Here is a 21170-nt window from a genome sequence, read left to right as displayed (position 1 = left end):
CGCAGCATACGGGCCTCCAGAATTTTGCCTCCATCGAAATTCGGCCACCGCAGCCAGGATTGAACCCGCGTCTTTCGGGCCAGCTGCCGAGCGCCGTAACCACTCAGCCACCGCGGTGGGGCTCATGAATAAGGTTCAGCTCGCCCAACTTTCCATTTTATTACTGTATATTTCTTCTCCAACGGGCTCTGTTACATGTTTTAACCCCCAAGCGCTCGTGTTGTGTCTTCTCTCCCACTTTGGTCCTCGTTTTTGGTGCTAACTTCATCATGAATAGCTCTATGAGAGCAGCTCTACAGAATGCCAGTGATGGCCAGTGTGCCATGCCTCTTGTTACCATGGCACTGGGCTGAGGCTACTATTATAAAAACATTTCAGCGCAGACACATCCAGCCGACAGTTTAGGACTGCGGTTCTTGCATGCGATGCCTTGAAAGTGCACTAAACAGGATTTCTTGCAGGATCTCAGTGCACATGCTGCAAACATTCTTACAAACGCCCCGGCTCTCATATTTTTTTTTACGCCACCATGGGGAGTAAAAGGAGTCAGCCAACATGGCTGATATGGTAAAAAGCGTGAAAACAATTGTGTTTCAGCTCTGCTGTGCCGTTGGCAGAGTACCATATTTTCCAGTGTATAAGACGCCGCTTTTTTTCAAAAATCTTGCTGGTGCATCCTATACAAAGGTGCGTCATATACGCTAACTTTTCGTTTTTTTTTTTGCGAGTTCAGAAACTACTCAGGTTCATTTTAAGCTTTGTTCACAGAAAAAATCACTACCAATGACGCAGTTGTAACACGGTTAATACTTCAATATGGGGACCGCCATGTACAACTTTTTTAGGTGCACAATTGTGCTTTTCGCCATTGTGAAGACAAGCCAAGACAAGCCGGTGTTTTTTTTTTTATTCACCCTTTGCAACTTTGTTTGCTCCATGTATGTAGCGCGAAGAGAATGTTTCAGCCGCGTTGCCTCCAGAAATGGGCGAAGTTTTTGATAGTGCATCCGAAGATTAAGACTTCGAAGATTTTAAGTAAAAATGAAATGTTGTTATGGACATAAGGAGAGTTCTTTCATTTTTTTTTTTTTTGCTGAAACATGGGTGGATATTGCATGAGTGTTGCCTATTTCGATCACTTAGCGTTGCTTAAGAACTTCTTGCAAGTACGGTGCATTTTGGAATGGTCGCACAAGCCTGTTTAATTAGGCCTTACTAGCCTAAATGGGTAAACTGGGGTGCGTCTTATATGCCAACTTTACTTTTTCAATGGCAGCCTGCATATATGGCGTGTGTATCTTATACACCGGAAAATACGGCAATATGCATGCAGAGTGATCTTTGAAAAATGTGTGGGCTGCTCTTAGGACTATGTACAGCTGTTACAGACGGTAGGGTACATCACCATGTAGCTGCACATGAGAAAATATTGTCAGCTTGCTTCAGACTTACTTCAGAGATATATTCTCTGAACAACAAATATGTACTGGTTTTATCAGATTACTGCTCACACACTGTCCAAAAACAATAGTGAAAATTACTTTGGGTATCTTAACAGATTATAGTAATTTCATTGGCCATCGCAGATTGACGAAGTTGAGCCTCGCAAAACCAAATACTCCATGCGTATTTTACTTCCGCAGGCCTAATTTGTGGCTATGTTGTCTGCAATTGAAATTAACTATTCATTCAAAGGAAACACCCCCTTCCCCCCCCAAAAAATAAAAATTTTTAGAGCACCTTTATTGCCCGTGTTGGTTTTTTAAAATCAATGCAGGCCTTGTTGTCTGCTGGAAGCTGCTTGCGACTTTGCTGTAGCTCATTTGAGCATGTGCACATGCTGTTTATTAAAGAATTTTCAGATATTTTGCTTCTTGATGAATGACCTCCAACATGAGATTCCTCACATGCACAACACTGTTTCCAAAGAAGGAGCCATGCAAGGCACACACTTGAGGGTTTGATGTTGGTCTCGTATTGAGGTCGTTATTGCTTTTGTGGATGCAGAGAGAATGTTATGTGATCTAGAGCTCAGCACCTCATCACGTTTGAACAAGATGAGAAATTCTTTGTCACAAACTTCATTTCAATGAAGGCAAAGCTGACACATTGCTCGGAGAATGAGATGCTGGCTGTTTGCTTTCACACGGAACGAAAAGGAAGTGAACGCTAGCATAGGCAATTTCAATGGAGCTGCAGTGAAAAAGTGCCTGTGTGTTGTGGAAGTGAATCGGATATCTGCAGGGCGTCCAATCTAACCACACAGTTCCACTGTGAGGGCGTTGCTGGGGCTAGAGGACCACAGGCCAGGCTTGGGTACTTTAGAAGACAGCCTTTATTGCTGCCAACACATATTTGCAATAATTACACTGGGCCCGAGGTTTGCAGCTGAGCTCGAGAAGGGCTAGGCAAGCGCGCCGCATGGCGGGCAGGCTACTACCACACAACACACTACGCAACTCCTCGGTCATCTCCCTTGCTCCGAGCGGCAGCGGGGAAGGCGTCGTCACTGGGATGGTGGCGCCATCTGTGAGGTAGTCTGCGAACTGGGTGCTTGAGAGGAGCTGGTACCTCACACCACAATGCAGGTTCTTTTAGCCTGTGTGCAGTTTCAGGATCAAGCAGGCTTCCAGCGAAACTTGGTCAGGCGAAGTACATGTGGCCAAAGCCCAGCTCTCCCGCAGCCTGTGCTGCCTCTAGGGCACACTCTAGGGTGTAGTGAAAAGTGCCTCTTTGCAACAAACTTATGCTAGCTGCATGTACCGGGTGTTTCAGGGAACATTCTAAAAATTTTTCAAAAATATGGCTTTTGTGGCATAGTATTATCAGTATTGGCGGACATCAGAAAACGGGTGAATCATCTTAACTAGTAGGCTGGTTAGCTTTTTAATAATCAACTTTTTGACTAGTAGAGCTAGGCACCTAGTTGCAATTAGCGATTTGGAACTGGTCGTTAGTAATAGCCACATATTTAGAATTTCGAAAACACAATTATCCTCGGCACTGTGGCTCGACAAAATTTGGCTTTTTCGACTAGTTAACGTACACTGGAGGGGTTGCTTTGCCTGCGTGCTTTCGAAAGCACATGTATTAGGTTTTTCCGCTATGCAGCCAAATTTTGTCGAGCCACAGCGGCGAGGGTAATCGCATTTTCAAAATTCTTAAAACTTGTATGGCTATTACAGAGCAGGCTTCAAATCTCTAACTGCAACTAACCGCCTAACTCAACTAGTTAATTATTAACAATTAGTTAATGAGCTTGGTAATTAAGACAATTCAGAGGTTTTCTGGTGTCCGCTAACACTAGTAAAAGCTATATTTTCATCCCAAAAAGTATTTTTGAAAATTTTTTAAAGCGTTTGCTGAAACACCCGGTATGTTTGTATGCACACAGCTGGAAAAACCATCAGGTTAAGCAAAATATCAGCTTGACAAAGTTGCTTTGCCTTGCCTTTGCGTGCAGAGAAGCCACAAAGCCCGAATTCATGTATATTGCCGAAACTAAAGTTTAGCCTGCTCACAAAGCTGCGTGTGCAAAGAAACTGTCGTGCCTTGGTTCAACCTTGAGGCTTCGCTTGCCTGCAGAACTTGAAAAGCACACCTTACGCACACACCTTGGCTTGCCCACAAAACTCTGCACAAAGACACAATTCTAGTCCAGCCCAAAATGCAGATAGCTTGCACAACCTTCATGAGCAAGCTGTCCGGTTGAAAGCAAGATTCAGGTTACTTGGCTTGCCTCATGGTGAGGAACTGTAATAATGCTTGCAGCCTGTGCAATCAGCTGGGTGCCTAATCCCTAATGACTGCAGGAAATAAGACCACCTTTTTCACACTGACACTCGACAGCATCTCTGCAAACCATTTACAATGTTCATTTGAGCCAGCAGGTCATTGTGAAGTGTGCAGCACAAAACCAGTGTGTTTTACCCTGGGATAACACCTTGGCACGTGCATAAACGACACTGATGATAAAGCAAATTTGGCCTGTATGGACGGGCCAATCCCTGACCGTCGTCCTGCTCCTCCATGGACATCCGAGAGAGTGCGGCCAAGACAGCTGTGACAGGAAATCATCTTTTTTAGAGAACACAAGAAGCAACTACAGCACGAGAGTCACAGAAGCTTGCAAGAATGCCAGTGATGATGGTGACTTCTTTGTCTGTCCCAAAGTTCTCAAAATGAGTATTTAATTATTCAAGTTAAGTTAGGCATTGACCTAAGCGCACACGTTGTGTTGGATGCTGTTGTGTAACCGAGTCACGGCCCGCGACCCGAGAAGACGCTCGGGAGCTGTTGAAGGGACGACAGGCACGCAGCGGACACTCGAACAAAACAAGATGCCCCTCTTTATTCCATAGGCGTTTATATACTTAAAACACCACCGAGAGGGAGTGGCTTCACAAATGAACAGCGGCGACCTCTACATCTCCCCCCTTAGAGCAAGGAGAGAAGAAGCCGCCAGAAAACAATTCACAAATTTAGGCGGTCCGGAGGAACAACACGCCTACCACGTGTTCATACAACTTGGTCACCGTCCACTGGAGATGGTCCTCGAGCGACTCGAGACTGTTGCACAGGTGGTTCCTGGACAGCAACTGGACACTGCGGAGGAATACTCTGCTGCTCTTCCTTTCCCGGGACAAAGGGTACGAGGTGACACCGATTACGCTGCAGGACACCGCCTCGCTCTGTCTCAACCACGTAGCATCTGGGTCTTTGAGCAGGACTCGGGACTCTAGTTTGCACTTGGTCAGGCCAAACCCACACACATTGGCCTGTCTGTATAGGCGGCAGGTTTGCAGCTTGGTGGCGCCTAATAAAGTCACTGGACTGCTTCTGCTTGTATGCAGCTTCCTTGTGTGAAACCCGTTCCCTTGATGGCCACTTCGGGCGTAAGCGCTGTTCCCTCTTGGGGAGTCTGGTCCTTGGTTGCCGTCCCATCAGGAGCTGAGCTGGGCTGAAGCCACTGATGCCTGGCGTATCACGGTAGCTGAGTAGGGCCAAGTGAGGATCCTCTGCTTTACGGAGCAGGTCCTTCACGGTGCAAATCATTCTCTCAGCCTCGCCGTTTGGCTGTGCATAGTGTGGGCTGCTGGTCACATGGACGAAGCCATATGCCGCTGCAAATGTGGCAAACTCCCGCGAAGAAAATGGTGGGCCATTGTCTGATCTGACCTCTTGAAGGATCCCGTGCCTTGCAAAGATGCTCTTGAGGACATCTATGACTGATTGAGCTGATGTACTCCTCAACCCAACTATCTCTGGGAACCTCGAGTAGTAGTCAACCACGAGGATAAATGTTTGACCCTTAAAGTGGAACAAGTCCATGCCAAGCAGTTCCCAGGGACCTCCAGGCGGACTTGTGGGAATCAAAGGTTCTGCCCGGTTGACTCGAGTGGAAGCACCTTTTTCACAATTGGTGGCCAGAGATGTGATGTCTACCGATATGCCAGGCCACCAAACTGACTCACGAGCTAGGGCCTTGCTCCTGTTGATACCTTGGTGTCCTTCATGCAGCAGCCTCAGTACTGCTGGCTGAAGTGCAGACGGGATGACTATACAGGTACTATGACTATGCGCACAATTAGAGCTCGAAGCATGCATTCACTCGTGTGATGATGGGATCTGTGCTGATCTGATATGTATACATGTATGCGAAGTTTCTTCTTTCAAGCGCTTGTCCTGTCTACCTCGTTTCTTTTGTGTCGTGTCTTTTGCGCAAAAAAACCCAGAATGCTTAGGCACCAACTAGCCTGCAAAAACATACTCGCGAGAAAGTATACAGGTACCCTTCAACAGAAGACCGTCGCAGACAGAAAGTTCGTTTTCCACTGAGGCATACTTCGTGAGATTTAAAGGCATCTTGGACTTCTGTGGCCACCCTTGCTGACAGAAAGTGATGAGAGCTTTGCAATCGCCATCCGAATCTTGTGCATGACGTACTTCTTTTAGGTTTAGAGGTAGGACCGCCGATGAGCAAGACACTACTTGCGTTGCAAATAGTTCTACAGTGTCCAGGAGATGAGACGCTCAAGAGATGCGAGACAGGGTATCTGCCGTGGCTAGGAGCTTTCCAGGCACATGTAACATCTTGAACTGGTATTGCATTGTCTTCAGTCTCAGCCTCTGTATTCGAGGGGGCAACAATCAAGCTCCATTTTGCCGAAGAGGGAATAGGTCTGTTTCGACATCAAATGCTATTCCACGAACAAACTCGTCAAAACGCTGGATAGCCCATGTTGTAGCCAAAGCTTCCTTTTCCGTCTGGCTGTAACGCTGCTCAGTCTCAGTCATTGACCTTGAAGCAAAAGCAACTGGGCGACGCTCTCCTGAAGGCTGTGTCTGCAATAGGACTGCACCAAATCCGAAAGAACTTGCGTCTACTGAAACTGTTGTGGGGTATGCCGGATGGTACTTGGCCATGCAGCGATCCGATGTCAAGAGTTCCTTAACTCTAGCGAATGCTGCCTCTTGATCTTGCTGCCAGGTCCAACAAGCGGACTTGTTCAGGAGGGCACGGATGGGTGCTGTGGCGTCTGAGATGTGTGGCAAGAATCTGGCCAGGTGGTTTACCATTCCCAGCAGTCTTCTGACCCCAGCAATGTCCTTAGGAGCTTCCATAGCTCTGACCACCTCGCCCTTGCCTGGATCGGGCCTGATGCTTTCTGCAGAGACTATGACCCCAAGGAAGGGTACCTCAGAGACACCAAAACGGCACTTTTCTTGGTTGAGTGTAATGCCAGCTTTTTTAAGTCTGGACAACACTTGGTCCAATCTGGAGTCATGTTCCTGGCGGGTGTGGCCAAAGATCGTCAATCATGTTCACCACTCCTTCTTGGCCTTCCAGAATTCTTGCCATCTGCTTTTGGAAGTACTCTGGAGCAGAGGTGATGCCAAACGGCAGCCGGCAAAAGCAGTATCTGCCAAATGGGGTGATGAAGGTGGTCAGCTCCTGGGACTCGAGGGAGAGCTTTACCTGATGGAAGCATGCAGTCGCATCTAGCTTCGAGAAGACTTTAGCATCACCCAGGAATCCAAGGACTTGCTCGACAGTTGGAAGAATATGACGTTCTCTCAGGACCACTTTGTTCAACTGAGTCAAGTCAACACAAAGCCGATAGGACCCATCACTTTTTCGGACAATGACGAGCCCAGAGCACCAGGGTGTTGGTTTGTCTACTCGACGTATGACGCCTGCCTTCTCCAGTTTGTCCAGTTCACTTCGTATGGTTCCGCACAGTGGTATGGGAATCCTACGGGGCACGCTTAACGAGAAGGGCACAGCGTCTGGTCTGAGGCGTATGGTGTACTCGTCCTTTAGTGTGCCGACTCCACGGAAGCATGCAGCGTTGTTGCAGGGGCTTCTATTTCACCGAGAAACCTAACAACTTCAAGTGCTTCTAATGCCGGCAGGCCTAGAAGAGGTACGGTGAGGGACTGGACTACGTACAGGCGCTGAATGCTAGTGTTTCCTTGCCACTGAAGATGCGCTGAATATCAGCCAAGCACACATAGTGGTTGGCCTCCGGGGCCTGTAAGCGATGTTTCCACTTTGTAGAGTTGTGCTGGCAACGAGGGAAAGTCGCTTGGAACCGCGGACACCTCCGCTCCCGAGTCGACCTTGAACGGCGCGGTATAGTTATCAACTGTTACATCAACGAATTTTGACTTGGCGGGTGTTTCGACAGCAAGAAGTTGAATGCAGCTGAGCTTGGCCTGTTTGGTCTTCTGCGAGCGGCAGACTTCGGCAAAGTGCCCTTTTTTCCTGCAGAAGTTGCAGACGGAGCTTCGAGCTGGACAGTCGTGACGCGAATGGGGGGCGCGGCCGCAAAAATCGCACGGAGACGGCTCGCCTGGGCGCTCAACTTTTGGTTGGGGCGCACGGTACTTCGCGTCGAAGCGGCGACGGAATGATGACTTAGGCCTGATTCTCACAGCCGGTCTCCTCTCCGGCGGGGCCGCAACGGAACGGATTTGTGTTCTAATCGAAAGAGGCGCCTGACACCGGCAAACCAGTTTGGATGGGCGCTCGCTGCTCACTGCTTTTGCTCCCTCGCTGAGCAGCGAGCAGCACTCCCTGCTGCTCACCGCACGTGCACCCACGCACCCGCGCATCGCCGCCGAAGCCGCGACGCTCGCCAGCGCCATCTCTTGGTCACAGCAAGCAAGCGGTGGGTCACGTGAAGCGAGCTCGCGCTCTGATTGGCTCGCTCTCCGTGGGGCGGGCTCCGTCGCCGCCGCTCGACGGAAACGTAGAGCAGGAGTCGGCGGCACCGGCCACCCGATTTGGGGGGGAAAACGGTCCAAAACCAGCCCCCTCCGTCGGCTGCGGGCGCGACGGAGGCGACGGAGCAAGGGAAAAACCGGCTGTGAGAATGTGGCCTTACTGGTTTTCGCGGCTTCGAGATGAAGCTCACGGGACTGTCCGCTGCCGAGTTGCGACAATCTACATTCTTTATCTGCGTCTTCAGATTGACGCGCCTGCGTCCATGCATCCTTGAGGGTCAATTTTGCGTTCCGACACCGTGTCCGAGAGTCGTCCGTCACGCAGGCCAACGACGAACCGGTCACGCACTAGGCGCTCTTCCACTTCGCCTGAGGGGTAGTTACAACGCTTGACAAGCCGGCAGAGCTCGGCGTAGTAACTGTCAATGCTTTCCTCGGGCAACTGAATCCGCTTGTGAAAGCGCGATGATTCGTACAAGTCGTTCGCGGGGTGAACAAAGTGGGCGGCAAAGCGAGTGATGACTGCATCGTAAGCAGCGAGCGACGGAGCGTCGAGCAAGAACGTCTCGAGAAGCGGGCGAGCTTCTGGGCCCATACAGTACAGAAGGGAGCGTACCCGTATGTCCTCTGACGCTTGGCTGAGTCCGGAAACTGTGGCGTAGTCCTCGTAGCGGGATTGCCACGCCTGCCAGCATCCTGGATTTGCGAAGTCAAACGGTGCGGGTGGCTGCAAGTTGAGGCCGAACTATTTGACGCTAGGCTGCTCGCTAGCCATTGCGCTGCCGTAAACGATGTTGGTCTCGGTCGGCGACTGTACCGAGGCTTGGGGTAGGAGGCACTTCTGACTAGAGCACTGCACGGGCCTCAATTTGAGGTCCGAGCCCGGCCCGGGCCCGAGACCTGAAGCCCGAGCCCGGCCCAGGCCCGCGGCTTCAAGCCCGGGCCCGGCCCGAGCTCGCTAAATTATCGCTCTAGTGAGCTCTGCCCGGCCCGTGAATCCTGGAGTGAAGCCCAGCCCAGGCCCGGCCCGGCCCGTTTCACAGTAACGCTTGAGGTATACTGCTCACTCTGAGCAAGTAGACTGCTACTACACCGATAAGGAGCTGGCCGACAAAGGTTCTGAAACCGCAGTTTGGCTTCCAGAAAGTTGGTTCTTTTTAACCCAGAAGGAAGTGATGAAGAGTAGTTCTCGGCAGGCCCGTCTTTTGGAGAGTGGTCTCGTGTAGGTGGGCAAAGATAAACTCGGAAGCTCGGAGCTGCATACACGCGTATTAGTCTACTCTGCGTTCCCCCATGATTGTAATCAGTTATCTTCTGCCGCCCGCGAAGTATAAATATTAAAGCTGCCTAGCAAGCAGTAGGATGACATTTTTTTTTTTACTGAACGCGATCTCACAGGTTGAGCTCATAGCCGAACTGGTCACCTTTCAGCAGAAACGAAAAGCTAAAAGGCTTGAGTATTTCATGGTATGTGCTTGAAGACCATAAGCGTCCTAAACTAATATGTTCTTCCCTAATGCATTTCTAATAGTGTATGGTATGTTTTGGGAACGCGAATGATCAATGGCCAATTAAGGCCGGTTGAATTTTACTCTTACTGCACCGCGGCGTGGAAATAAGGAAATAAATAAGTCAATGAATAAAGCTTAGTTTTTTTCTCAGCGCGTACTATAACTCATAGCTCATCTGTGTCGCTGCTTCAATGCCGCAGTTGTGCACTTCACTTTGCAATATTGAATGAAAAGCCGGACACCAGCCGTTTCTGTACGGATCCAAGCCTGGCTCGGGCCCGCAGCTTTAAGCCCGAGCCCGGCCCGGGCCCGCAACTGCAGGCCCGGGCCCGGCCCAGGCCCGGCAAAATAAATCATGTCCCGGCCCAGGCTTTCGGGCTGGCCCGAGCCCGTGCAGTGCACTGCTTCTGACACCATGTCCAATGCATCTTATTACACCTGTCGTTGCAGAGATGCTATCCGCATTAGGAAAAGTAACTGTTGGTCAAATGTTCAAGGAAACCCCAAGGTGGAGTAGATTTGTGAAAAGAGAGGAGTTACTCATTTCCATCCACCCAAGCGCAGGCATATGGCTACAGAGTAAGGCTATACAGCTTTCTCAGAAACTTCACAGATAAAGAAAAATTCGTCCTGGTCTGGGGTTCGAACCCGGGACCATCGCTTCAACGGAGCAGTCGCTGTACCAATTGAGCTAACCGAGAAGGTTAGCATATGCCAAGGCGTTTAACTGGGCTAGTTGGTTGCTATTGGCTAGCGCACAAGGAATCCAGTGCACACGGAAGGAATCATGTCACTAGCGTCACTAGACAGGACACTAGCGTTTGTCCTATCTGGATTCCTTCCATATACGCTGGATTCCTTCCCTTGTGCACTAGCCATTATGTCAAAGTTAGCATATAGTAGCGCAAGTGCGAATTGATCAATAACTTGAAATGGGAACATTGTTGGTCAAACACTTGACCAGCGATGACCCCTAAACATTTCACCAACACGAGTTATTGATCAATTTGCTCTCATCTTGGTTAGCTCGGTTAATAGAGCGACTGCTCTGATGAAGCAGTGGCCTTGGGTTCGAACCCCGGACCAGGATGAATTTTTCTTCAACTACGAAGTTTCCGAGGAAGCTGTACAGCTTTCCTTTGCAGCCATATGCCTGCGCTTGGGCGGAAGCGAATGAGTAATTACTCCCTTATTAGGAAAGTAACTGTGATGCAACTGTCTGAAAAAATCGCAACTGGAAGTTTACTTCTAAAAACTAGGTTGTGATGCTGCTGTTCGGCTGTTGCACGGGGGCTGAGTGAAAGGGCGGGACACCACATGGTCTGTGTACTGATCGCAGCCATATGGAACCGCCACTGAACAGTAACAGCAGCCAGAACATGACACTTTTAACAACGTTGAAATTCGGGCTTGTTGGTTCATACTTTGCAGCAATAGCGCAAACAGGACAAGGGACAAAGGAACGAGTACACACACAGCGCTGACTTCCAACAACTTTATTAGAAACCAAAGCACAAGAATTTATACAGGCATTTTTTACCGCGTCATCTCAAAGCATGCGCAACATCACTGTGAGCGTAGGTAATCTACTTTTTCTGAAAGTCTGACAGAAGGAGTGATTACACAGGCACTTCCTAACCTGCCTATCTTTTCTGCTTCGATAATTTCACCAGTGCGCTTGTCATTACTTTTCCCAACTAAAAAACATTTGTCAAGTAACGGTTTGCACTTTACACATGCGTTGCAATGTTTCACGAGTTCTCCACCGTTTTCATTATTACTTACATTGCGATTATGCTCACGGAGGCAGTCATTCAGGCAGCGACCAGTTTGACCGACATACTGTCGTCCACATGAGAGCGGTATCTGGTACACCACGCCTACCATGCATTCTACAAACGGTATTTGGTGTTTTTTTGTGCATGCTTTGGCCAAAGGACGAACAACTTTGTTTACCTTGCATAGGCTGTTTAACTTTTGAGGGGCAGAGAAAACAACTGACACATCTATCCGATTTGCAATGCGCTTAAGAATGTGAGAGATGGTATGCAAGTATGGGATAACTGCCATTTTTTATGCGAAGCATACTACTTTAGCTACCACTTCAGCCCTTCACCATGGTTATGCGCCTCCAAATCACGTGATACATGACGTCACACCACGTGACACGATGACGTCATGACAGTAGAGAAACGGGGGCCCCTACTCGCACCGTCACTGTGGTTGTGTGCCTCCAAATTACGTGACACGATGATGCCACACCACGTGACACGATGACGTCACGACAGTGGAGAAACGGGTGGCCACCTCATGCCGTCGCTGTGGTTGTGCGGCTCCAAATCACGTGATACATGACGTCACACCACGTGACACGATGACGTCACGACAGTGGAGAAACGGGGGCCCACCTCGCGCCGTCGCTGTGGTTGTGCGCCTCCAAATCACGTGATACATGACGTCACACCACGTGACACGATGACGTCATGACAGTGGAGAAACGGGGGCCCACCTCGCGCCGTCGCTGTGGTTGTGCGCCTCCAAATCACGTGATACATGACGTCACACCACGTGACACGATGACGTCACGACAGTGGAGAAACGGGGGCCCACCTCGCGCCGTCGCTGTGGTTGTGCGCCTCCAAATCACGTGATACATGACGCCACACCACGTGACAAGATGACGTCACGACAGTGGAGAAACGGGGGCCCACCTCGCGCCGTCGCTGCGGTTGTGCGCCTCCAAATTACGCGACACGATGATGCTTCGCAGTCTCCAGGCTTAACCAAGTTAAGCCTCAGCCATTTTTTTTTTCTGTCTTTCTGAGGGCAAATGACACTTTTTGGTGACATTTATTCATAGTTTTATGTCAGTGTCCTCATATGCAGTTCAAAAACCTGCTTAACTAAGTATCTGTCCTAAGCAGGCAATGACACTCGGCAAAGAGCGCTGCACTAGAACACGACACATGGCGAGGAGATGGAACCCATCGGTTTGCTTGGGGGCAGCGGGACAATGCTGCACAAAGCACCACTGCACTACCTAATTCAAAGGTACAAGGGTACAACCGTCTCACCATGCTCCCTGCTTTCAGTATTTTCATTTTCTCCTTCCACCGAGTATAACTCAGACTCAACAGCCAGCTAGCTGTGCCACGGATTTTAACGATACTGATTTGGTTAAACCTGAATTCTGCAGAACTGAATTTAACACAATTCGGGATGCCAAACCATACCGCTGCATACCATACCAAGTAGGCTGCCACCTAGAACTCAAAAAAAGCTGTAAATTTCAGAAAATAATGTCCTAAATCGACACCTGGGCCAATAAAAAACAAGCTATATCAGCGTGGATCTTCATGGCCTTGACGACGTTTCCAGTGCCCACATGGGCTGAGGCCATTGCAATGACTTCGTTATCATGGAAAGAAGCTAGAGCAACTGTAATGTTCATCTAGGATGGGTTTAATGTGAACTGAAACCAAACGCTATAACAGCAATGCTTCTTTATGTCGGAAGCTGCAGCGTAGCTACCACAGCCTTACGATCTCACAGGCAACTCCGTTGCAGCCCTCCGTAGTGGAAGTTTGAACGCGACAAACGCCTCTTCTTCAGTTCAAGTTTTAGAAGAGAAGGAAAAAAGGCGAGTGATGACGGAGAACCATAAAATAGGGCAACCTGGCTACTTCCCACTCAGAGTATACTTTCGTTAATTCTAACTGCGTCGGCATCCGCTTAGAATATCGCTTTTCAGGTATTGCCTACAACGTCAGTTAGTGACCATGCTATAGAACGTTCAGGTGGCATAATAGTTGGAGCAGGTTCCCCGTTAACGTCACTCATTGAGAAGTTTGAAACCTCCCTTACCTTGTTATCACACGGGCATAACAGCAGCATTCTTAATCTCGGCGATTTTAACATCGATATCACAAAGTGACATACATTGTTGCTGGAATCCTTCAACTTGATCGCTGAACCTACCAATACTGATGACAGGGTTTGTGCTGTAGTGTGCCCTGATCCTGTTGCTTATCACTTGGCCACATCTGTGGCCATGCAGAATAAAATTCCCCGAGTGTGTGCGGCCCAACTCCGCTAAACCCCAGACGGCTTGCTTCGGAGCCTACTAGAACAAACAAACCACCTGCTACTTACGAGGTGATGAGAGAATATAAATTTCACTGAAGCTCCTCAAAGCACGATATTCGACAGTGCAAAGAATACATGCATGAAAAAATACACCAAATCCTTTTGCCCGTGCATGACAAGGGCTATTCCTAATCACTTCAAGAATACTGGCATAATAAATGGAAACAGAAAAACAAAAATCATGATTAACCCAATTTAAGCAACTTAGGAACTCCACAGTTTCCATAACGAGAAAGCAAAAAAGGAATACTTGAAATTATGAAATACTGAAAATATGAAAATACTGAAGTGAAATTATAAGAGCAGTTAAAGACAACATTAGCCGTTCATCTACTACGCCTGTTTAATATACCCATAAAAATTTAAGGTAGGTAAAGTGGAGCCTATCTGTAGAGAAGGAGAACGGTCAGAACCAAGTACTAACTATAAGCCGCCTTCAGTCTTTGGGATTATGAATACAGTATTTGAAAAAATATTGTGTGTACATGTTGAGAAATTATGTGCCCTAGTCAGCACGGCTTCACACCACAGAGAGCAACAGGATCTGCTGTCCTAAAGAAAATATCCTCCATGACCCGAATGATGCGGGTTCGATCCCAATTGCGATGGAGGCGAAATTCTCGAGGCCCGTGTGCCGTGCGATGTCAGTGCATGTCAAAGAACCCCAGATGGTCGAAATTTCCGGAGACCTTCACTACGGCGTCCCTCACAGCCGCAGTCGCTTTGAGGCATTAAAAAACAAGTAAGAGCCACGTGCAGTAATGAATAGAGAGAGAGAGAGACTTTAATGAATAATGGAGAGGTCTGCCTGGTTATAGGCCTGGCATGCTACTCCAGGCAGTAATGAATAGTTTGATCTCTGAACTGCAGGCCGTGCTGACTGGGGTGCCACAGGGCTCAGTACTGGGATCAATCTTCTCCTCACTATGTGTACACGACTCTCCGTCAACCCTAAAATATTCCCAAGCATTAGTATATACTGATGATACAGCTTAATATCTATAGGAGATTCAATAAGAGAAGTAATTGAAGAACTGGAGGTGCGTCACAATGAGCCGATACAATACCTAGGCATGCATTTTGATTCTGGCGTCCACTGGAGAAATTGGGTAGAACAAAGTCTGCTCAAAACTTGCATGTGGTTGTCTTGAAAGCGAGAGAATGCTTTGCTTTCTTTATTCTCCCTACACTCAATTCGGCCTTTGTACACAGCGAGTTAAGTTATTGCAGAGAATCCTGGGGCAACAAGTACGCCTCATATTTCGAGCTCGTAGTCCGAGTGCAAAAAAAAAAAAAGACAACAAAACGCTCAGAATTTACATTTACAGGAAGCCACTTTTTCAATCTGTCCACATACGGATAATTCATAAAACAGTTCCCCCCCTAGCGGGGGACACTAGAGCGCCAAGTGTTTCAATTCACCCCTGTGCAGAAATACTTCGGGGTGGTTCAGACTGGAATGGCATTCCAAACAATGTAAAAATGAAACCCAGCTTTATACAATCCCTGAAAACGTTCTTTCTCAGTGTGTAAATTTTGCATCACAAGAGCTTTGTAGAACTGTGCCAGTGTCTAAGCGTGCAAGCAATGTGTATGCAAACACATTATTGAAATTTATTTGCAAAATGTACGTTGTTCCGACTCTTTCCTCCCACTGCCCTGGTCCACACTCGCTGGAGAAGAAGCTGGACGTGCCTTCCCACTGAATTCCCAGTGAGAAATAATTCACCTCAAACAAACAGCAGTGCGCTCCATCCACACCCGATTTTGGAAGCACCATCAGCTGCTGCATGGTCATGGCGCTGAAGGATTGTGGTGAAAGCGCATACTGAAACACTCCCAGTGGCTAAATTAACCCAGAGCTCTCTTCACCTCCTCCGAGTTCCTTATTGTTGGCCAGCAGACAGCATCATCTCAAGTGGAGTCATGCAAGGTGGGGCACACACAAGTGCTACTTTTTATTTATTGCAGGAGCAGCTGATTAAGTCAACCAACGACAGAAACACGAGTGACGCAACTTGTCCACTGTGCACTTTTGGTGATGGACAGACATATGTTGCATTTCAACTTTTACAAAAAAACCCCCCCAAATTTTTTTTTTTCCCCTGTGTAATGAACCCTCTCCAAAAACTGACGTCAACTTTTCTGGAAAAAAAAGGGGGTTCCGTTATGCGAGTAGATGCAATACTACTTGCTTTGTCGTATTCACTCATGTAATGAACATACTCTTTTTCCCAGAAAACTTGACGTCAGTTTGGGGGCAGGGTCCCTTGCGTGGCAAAAAACTTTCAGCAGATTTTTTTGCAAGCTGAAATTTGACCTCCCAAGCCCGTTCATCCATCATCAACAAAAGCCTGCGTTCCTTTCACCAGTGTTGTGCATCTCAAAAGGTGTTTGCTGCATCATGGCAGTACAACCCGATGATTGTGTGATGGTCAGCCAATTGCTACGAGATAAAGCAAACATGCAGAACACTGGCCCCAAAGGTCAGGGGCGCGTTTTTTACGCAAGGTTAAAAAAACTCACAGCACAGCTACGAGCGTGTAATGCAAACATTTAAGCATTAGCTGTGGTGTGAGATGGGTTAGGTCTTGAGTTCCGCTGCTTCCTCCAAAGCATGTCAGTGCGCAGAGACTTTACTATACGGCATCCTGGTTTAAACTGCTACACTCCTCTCCGATACTCACCGGCTTTCTAAGCATTCACTGCCGGGCACACATGAACATAAACATGCTGCAATGTCATCAGCACCTTGGCATGCTGCAGACGGTGTGAAACTGAGGAAAAGCTCTTGAAAAAAAAAAGAAATGAGAAGCACAGCTGCGATAGTTGGCACAAGTGCAACTTCAGGTTGAGCTGCCGAAGTGGGAGTGCAGTGCCACTGTCATGGAGATCCCGAAGCCATATTTCAACTAACATAAAAAAAGAAAACTTGACTAATAACACATTAGTGAGCTTTAATCGTGCAGCAAGGTTTTTCGCCATTCCGTGCGTTGACCTTGTGCAATTTTTCTGGCTTGCACCCGTAACTGGGGTTTCATTACTTTCCATATGAAAGACAATGACCGCTGTGCAATGCCTACTTTGCATGACTGCTCATGCTTGAACTGAATTAAATACTTTCTCGGAATTTATGAAACGCCATATTAAGGCTTCGTTGTATTCTAAGACTGTCTTGTTGTTGAGAGTAGATGTGAGCATGAAATGCCCTGCAGGAAAGGTTCCCTACGATAGCTCACAGCCGCACTCGAGTTTTGAGAAGCGTCCCACACACTCAGGTGCCCCTTCTTGTGCATGGCCAGCACTCGCCAGATGCCCCACAGGGGCGAGTGCCAACACAATGCTGGGACATTTGCCATGGCCCCACAGCATCATGGGCCGGGTGAACTGTTTTCTCCCTCCATCCTCTCAATTAACCTTCTCGGACATCCTTGCAGACCCCACATGCAATGCCCTCAGCAGGCACTCTGCCCTCCCAGTGCAGCAGGAGGGAAATCCCCCCCACTGTCTGCTGCCACCGACTGGCGCACAATGAGCTGGCAGTCATTCAGGACAAAGATGAAACACATGACCACCATTTTTTCAACAGTCCAAAAATTCTTCATGACTGGGCTTTCTGAGGGAAAAGTTGTATGGACAGCACAAAAAAGATTTCTCTGCACCACACGTAAAAAGCTTATCACAAAGACAGTTAACCAAAAAGTGAAACAGACCACTTAAAACATTCCGCTACTTGCCACAATCTGACCTGCCATCTACTGGGGACGAGCAAAAGCCCATTTTTCTGCTCCGATCTCCAGGGACTGCAGGCTCTCGAAAGTGTGACAGGAGAGGCCATGTCTTGCCTGGAGGTGCAGCATTCCACACAATGCCTGTAGGCTCCTGATGGCAGTGAGCTGAGACGCAACAGCTGGGTTGGACATGGAACAGACTGGGCAAGTTGCTAGCTATTATTTAACTCATGTATGCCAAAACTTGAAAAATCGGAAAAGATATTTTTAGATATAAAATGTTTATTTCACTTGACAAATTCTGATTCATCCTTTTATTAGTGGAAACACCGGCTTTTGATCCATCCTACGATGTAGGATACAAGGCATATGGCATCCAGAGAAGACTGGTTTGAATGCACACCTTGCACAAAGCCTCTTGAAAGGCCTATGTGCACACAATAAATAAAGAGGTATCATCCTACATGTAGGGCACCACCATAAAAAGCCATGCATAGTATGTACCCGCATACAAGGTGTAATTTGGGGGTAGTAAAAACGAAAAAAAAGGGTTTCATCTGCATACAATGAGAGTAAGGAAGGGCAGACAGCTCGAAGGCGTACTACGCAAGCCGGACACCCTCTGATTACGCTGGATACGACGCGTGCAGTGCGAGTGGCAGGTACAGAGGTGCCCCCACTCACGTCCTACTGACGCGACGAGTATGCACAGGCGCTTTGGAAGTGGCCGTCTTTGGTGATCGCCTGGCGCACTGTTGAGCGCATCAGATATCCTGCAGTAACAACTGGCGAGCTCCTCCCAAGTGTCCGAAGAATGCACATCGTGGTTGGCGAGGCCCATGTCTGGCGGCAGCAACTGCAGGTTCTCCCTACCTAGACAGTGTAGCAGTGCAGCTACGATTACATTCTCTTTGTGCTGCTTTTGCAGATGTCAGGTGAGCGTGGTATGTCGAAATTGAAACCACCCATGATGGACCATCGCCAGATGGCGCCTCTGTGCTCAGCTTCTGACACAGGCCTCTCTGCCCCCGGAGCCAAGTGGAGCGCAGAGCAAACCTCGCACAGCCTGCTGGTCTCGTTTGGATCCATATATAATACAGGGCGGAACATGCTAAAATTTGAGGGGAAAAAAAAAACCTCGTATTATATGCAGGTTTTTACAGTATACGGACACAGGCTGCAGAGGAGAAGCAAGAACACAGCACCCCCCTTTGTCTTGTGCTTGGTATTGAAACCTGACAAAGCAGGCCTGTCTCAGTGTATGCATTCAAATAAAAACTGGAGGGGTTCTCTTCTTTACACTGCGGCAAGTCAGCGGTTACGCAACGCCCAGCTGTTTCAAGCACAGTGGCACCCAGCAACTGCCCACTGCCATGCTGGGCTGTTTGCTCACAATCCAGAGACGATCATGTCCTGGACTGCTTCTCTGGAGATTTTCCACAAATTTTTCGCCGATGCCGACTTTTCTGGGACCTTCAATGGCCTCACTGGTCTTAGTTACGCATGCATTTCTCCTCACAATGCAGCCTACCTGCACCTGTGTGGAGAGAACATCTGAACGTCATTTTTCCAAGCTCCTTATATCCACCATCGCATTTCAAGCAGCCCTATGACATCATCTGCTGATCATCCCCATTTGTTGTCAAGTGTTGAATGGAGGCCTCTAAGGCAATCAAACTGAACTGAATACCACATGTGTTCTCGAAATGAAATCTGGCACCTCAAGTGGGCTGGCTTTCCTCTGTGGCGAGCAGGCACCAAACAGAGAGCTCTGCTGTGGGGCAAAAGACTTCCATGTGGCAAACACTGAAAGTGCTAACATCTCCACTTCTCTGCAAACTGTAGAATGCTTTAGACCAAGGGAACTCTTTGATGCTCTCCCTCACAACTGAGAAGCGACAGAAGCAGTGCTCTCTTTCAGGAACGTCCTGCGTTTGCAGCTACGGCTGTCAAGATTAGGCTCAGGTCGACACAGCAGAGGCCCCACCACTCACAGCAGGTCTTTCTTACCTTCTCTCTCCCACCACCACTGGAGAAGTGTGTGCTTTCTTTGGTTTCACAGACTGGCTGAGAACTTGTTGGCACAGAGTGACTGGACTGCCCGGAGGAAGGAGCCACTCACAAGAGAGCCACTCACCACAGCTGTACTGGTGCACTAAAGGCAAACCGACAGATCATCACAAGGCAAAGCCAACGTTTCCCCCTCTGTTCTGTGGAAGAACGTCACTTTTCCTCCCCAGACTGTGCTGCCTCCGGAGGTCCATCGTGCATTGTTGGGCCCTCTGTGGCAGGGGGCACTGGCAGCTGTTCTGCGGGGCCTTCATCCAACTGAGTGCACTGCCGCTGCTGCTGCTGCTGCTGCTGGTCGCTGCGTCTCGGGGCCCCGCCGCGTGGCCTCCCTCCGCGGCTGCCGTTCTCAACTCCCTCGGCAGCCCGGCCCCCCGTGGGGGGACCGTGGTGGCCCCCCCTGGCACCTGCAGTGTGGCCATCGGTGCCCGTGAAAAACAGCCCTGTGGGAAAACACCACTCCACAATGGCAACTGTCTCAAAAGCGTCTCTTAAACAATGCTGGCACATTTACTGCAGCAAATGCACTGTGCCACCTACACATGTGAGCAGCAGGACACTTTCTTGCTCTTTTGGAGGTGCGAGTGGCTCACTTATTTTGCAAAAGGTTGGCCATGCACAAAGGCTGCATTTCCCAATATCAGCTGCATCAACCACACAAGCTCTGTGCGCCAATGCAGGGGTCTCAAACTTGTCACACCATGCGACAAGCTTTCTTCTCCATAAGAAATTCACGGGATAAAATAAAATAAAGCCACATATGGTAGATCTGGACCTCCGGCAAAGGAGGCCACTCGTTAACCTAAACGTTTTTAACACGTGAAGGCTTGCACTCAGCGAAAAACCTAGAGTTCCCCAAATTCTTTTCTTTCAGACTTGCGAAAAACAAAAAAAAAGGCAAAGCAGCAGTCATGTGACAAGAGACCTCGAGGTATTAAATTTAAGGCTAAATGCAGATTAGCACAAAGCAAAGAAAGAAAGAGGGAACAAAAAAAAAAGGCAGAAAGCAGGCCTGCCATTCACAATGCATTCTTGTCATATGTATGCACCAAGGCTCCTATTCTCAACCCATTTTTTAAATCCCAATTAACCATTTTTGTTTTCTAGTCAGCATTTTGTTTTTGGCGACTCTTGTGATCAACTTATACTTTTGTGCTCAATTTCCGCCCTGTTAGTCTGATTCCCCCTAGCCGCTGTTTCTTCACTGAAGTGCCAGTATTCGGACTCTGTCTTTTCTGGCGGTGCTGCTTGGCCTTCCTATGCAATCAGCGCTGAGGGTGAGCAAGAGCCACAAAGGGAACGCCAGCAGTCTTCTTCTCTGCTCTGTGCCCTGGAAGTTCTCCCTTAAACTGCCCACCACGACACCATACTGCAAAAGGGCAGACGACATTCAAGCTGTTGCGGCGTGGCAAATCGTTCACTCCTTCACAAGTCTGCCCACTGAGCAGCTCTTGAACCAAGTGCCCTTCTGACAACATCACAGTAA

The 21170-nt window shown here is 48.6% G+C and overlaps 1 protein-coding gene and 1 pseudogene across 10 annotated transcripts in view; both read right to left on the bottom strand.

Annotated features, from left to right (window-relative positions):
• Positions 1-21170, bottom strand: part of LOC149334726 (coiled-coil domain-containing protein 9-like) — a 130298-nt gene that overhangs the window by 19032 nt on the left and 90096 nt on the right. For 7 of the 10 annotated variants that reach the window (XM_089555323.1, XM_089555324.1, XM_089555320.1 and 4 more), the window contains one exon: positions 17917-20127. The exons of 1 other annotated variant lie outside the window; for it this stretch is intronic. In XM_089555323.1, coding sequence (XP_089411449.1) covers positions 19841-20127 — 287 coding nt within the window. In that variant the 3' untranslated portion in view covers positions 17917-19840. Of the gene's footprint in view, positions 1-17916; positions 20128-21170 lie in introns of those variants that run through there. 2 more of the 10 variants (XM_089555321.1, XM_089555331.1) reach the window with 2 other exon arrangements.
• Positions 7501-18458, bottom strand: LOC149334728 (uncharacterized; annotated as a pseudogene).

This window comes from Amblyomma mixtum, chromosome 8, assembly GCF_055824585.1.
Source record: "Amblyomma mixtum isolate Tamu chromosome 8, ASM5582458v1, whole genome shotgun sequence".
NCBI classification, from domain to species: Eukaryota; Metazoa; Arthropoda; class Arachnida; order Ixodida; family Ixodidae; genus Amblyomma; species Amblyomma mixtum.
This window is presented reverse-complemented; position numbering and strand designations above follow the sequence as displayed.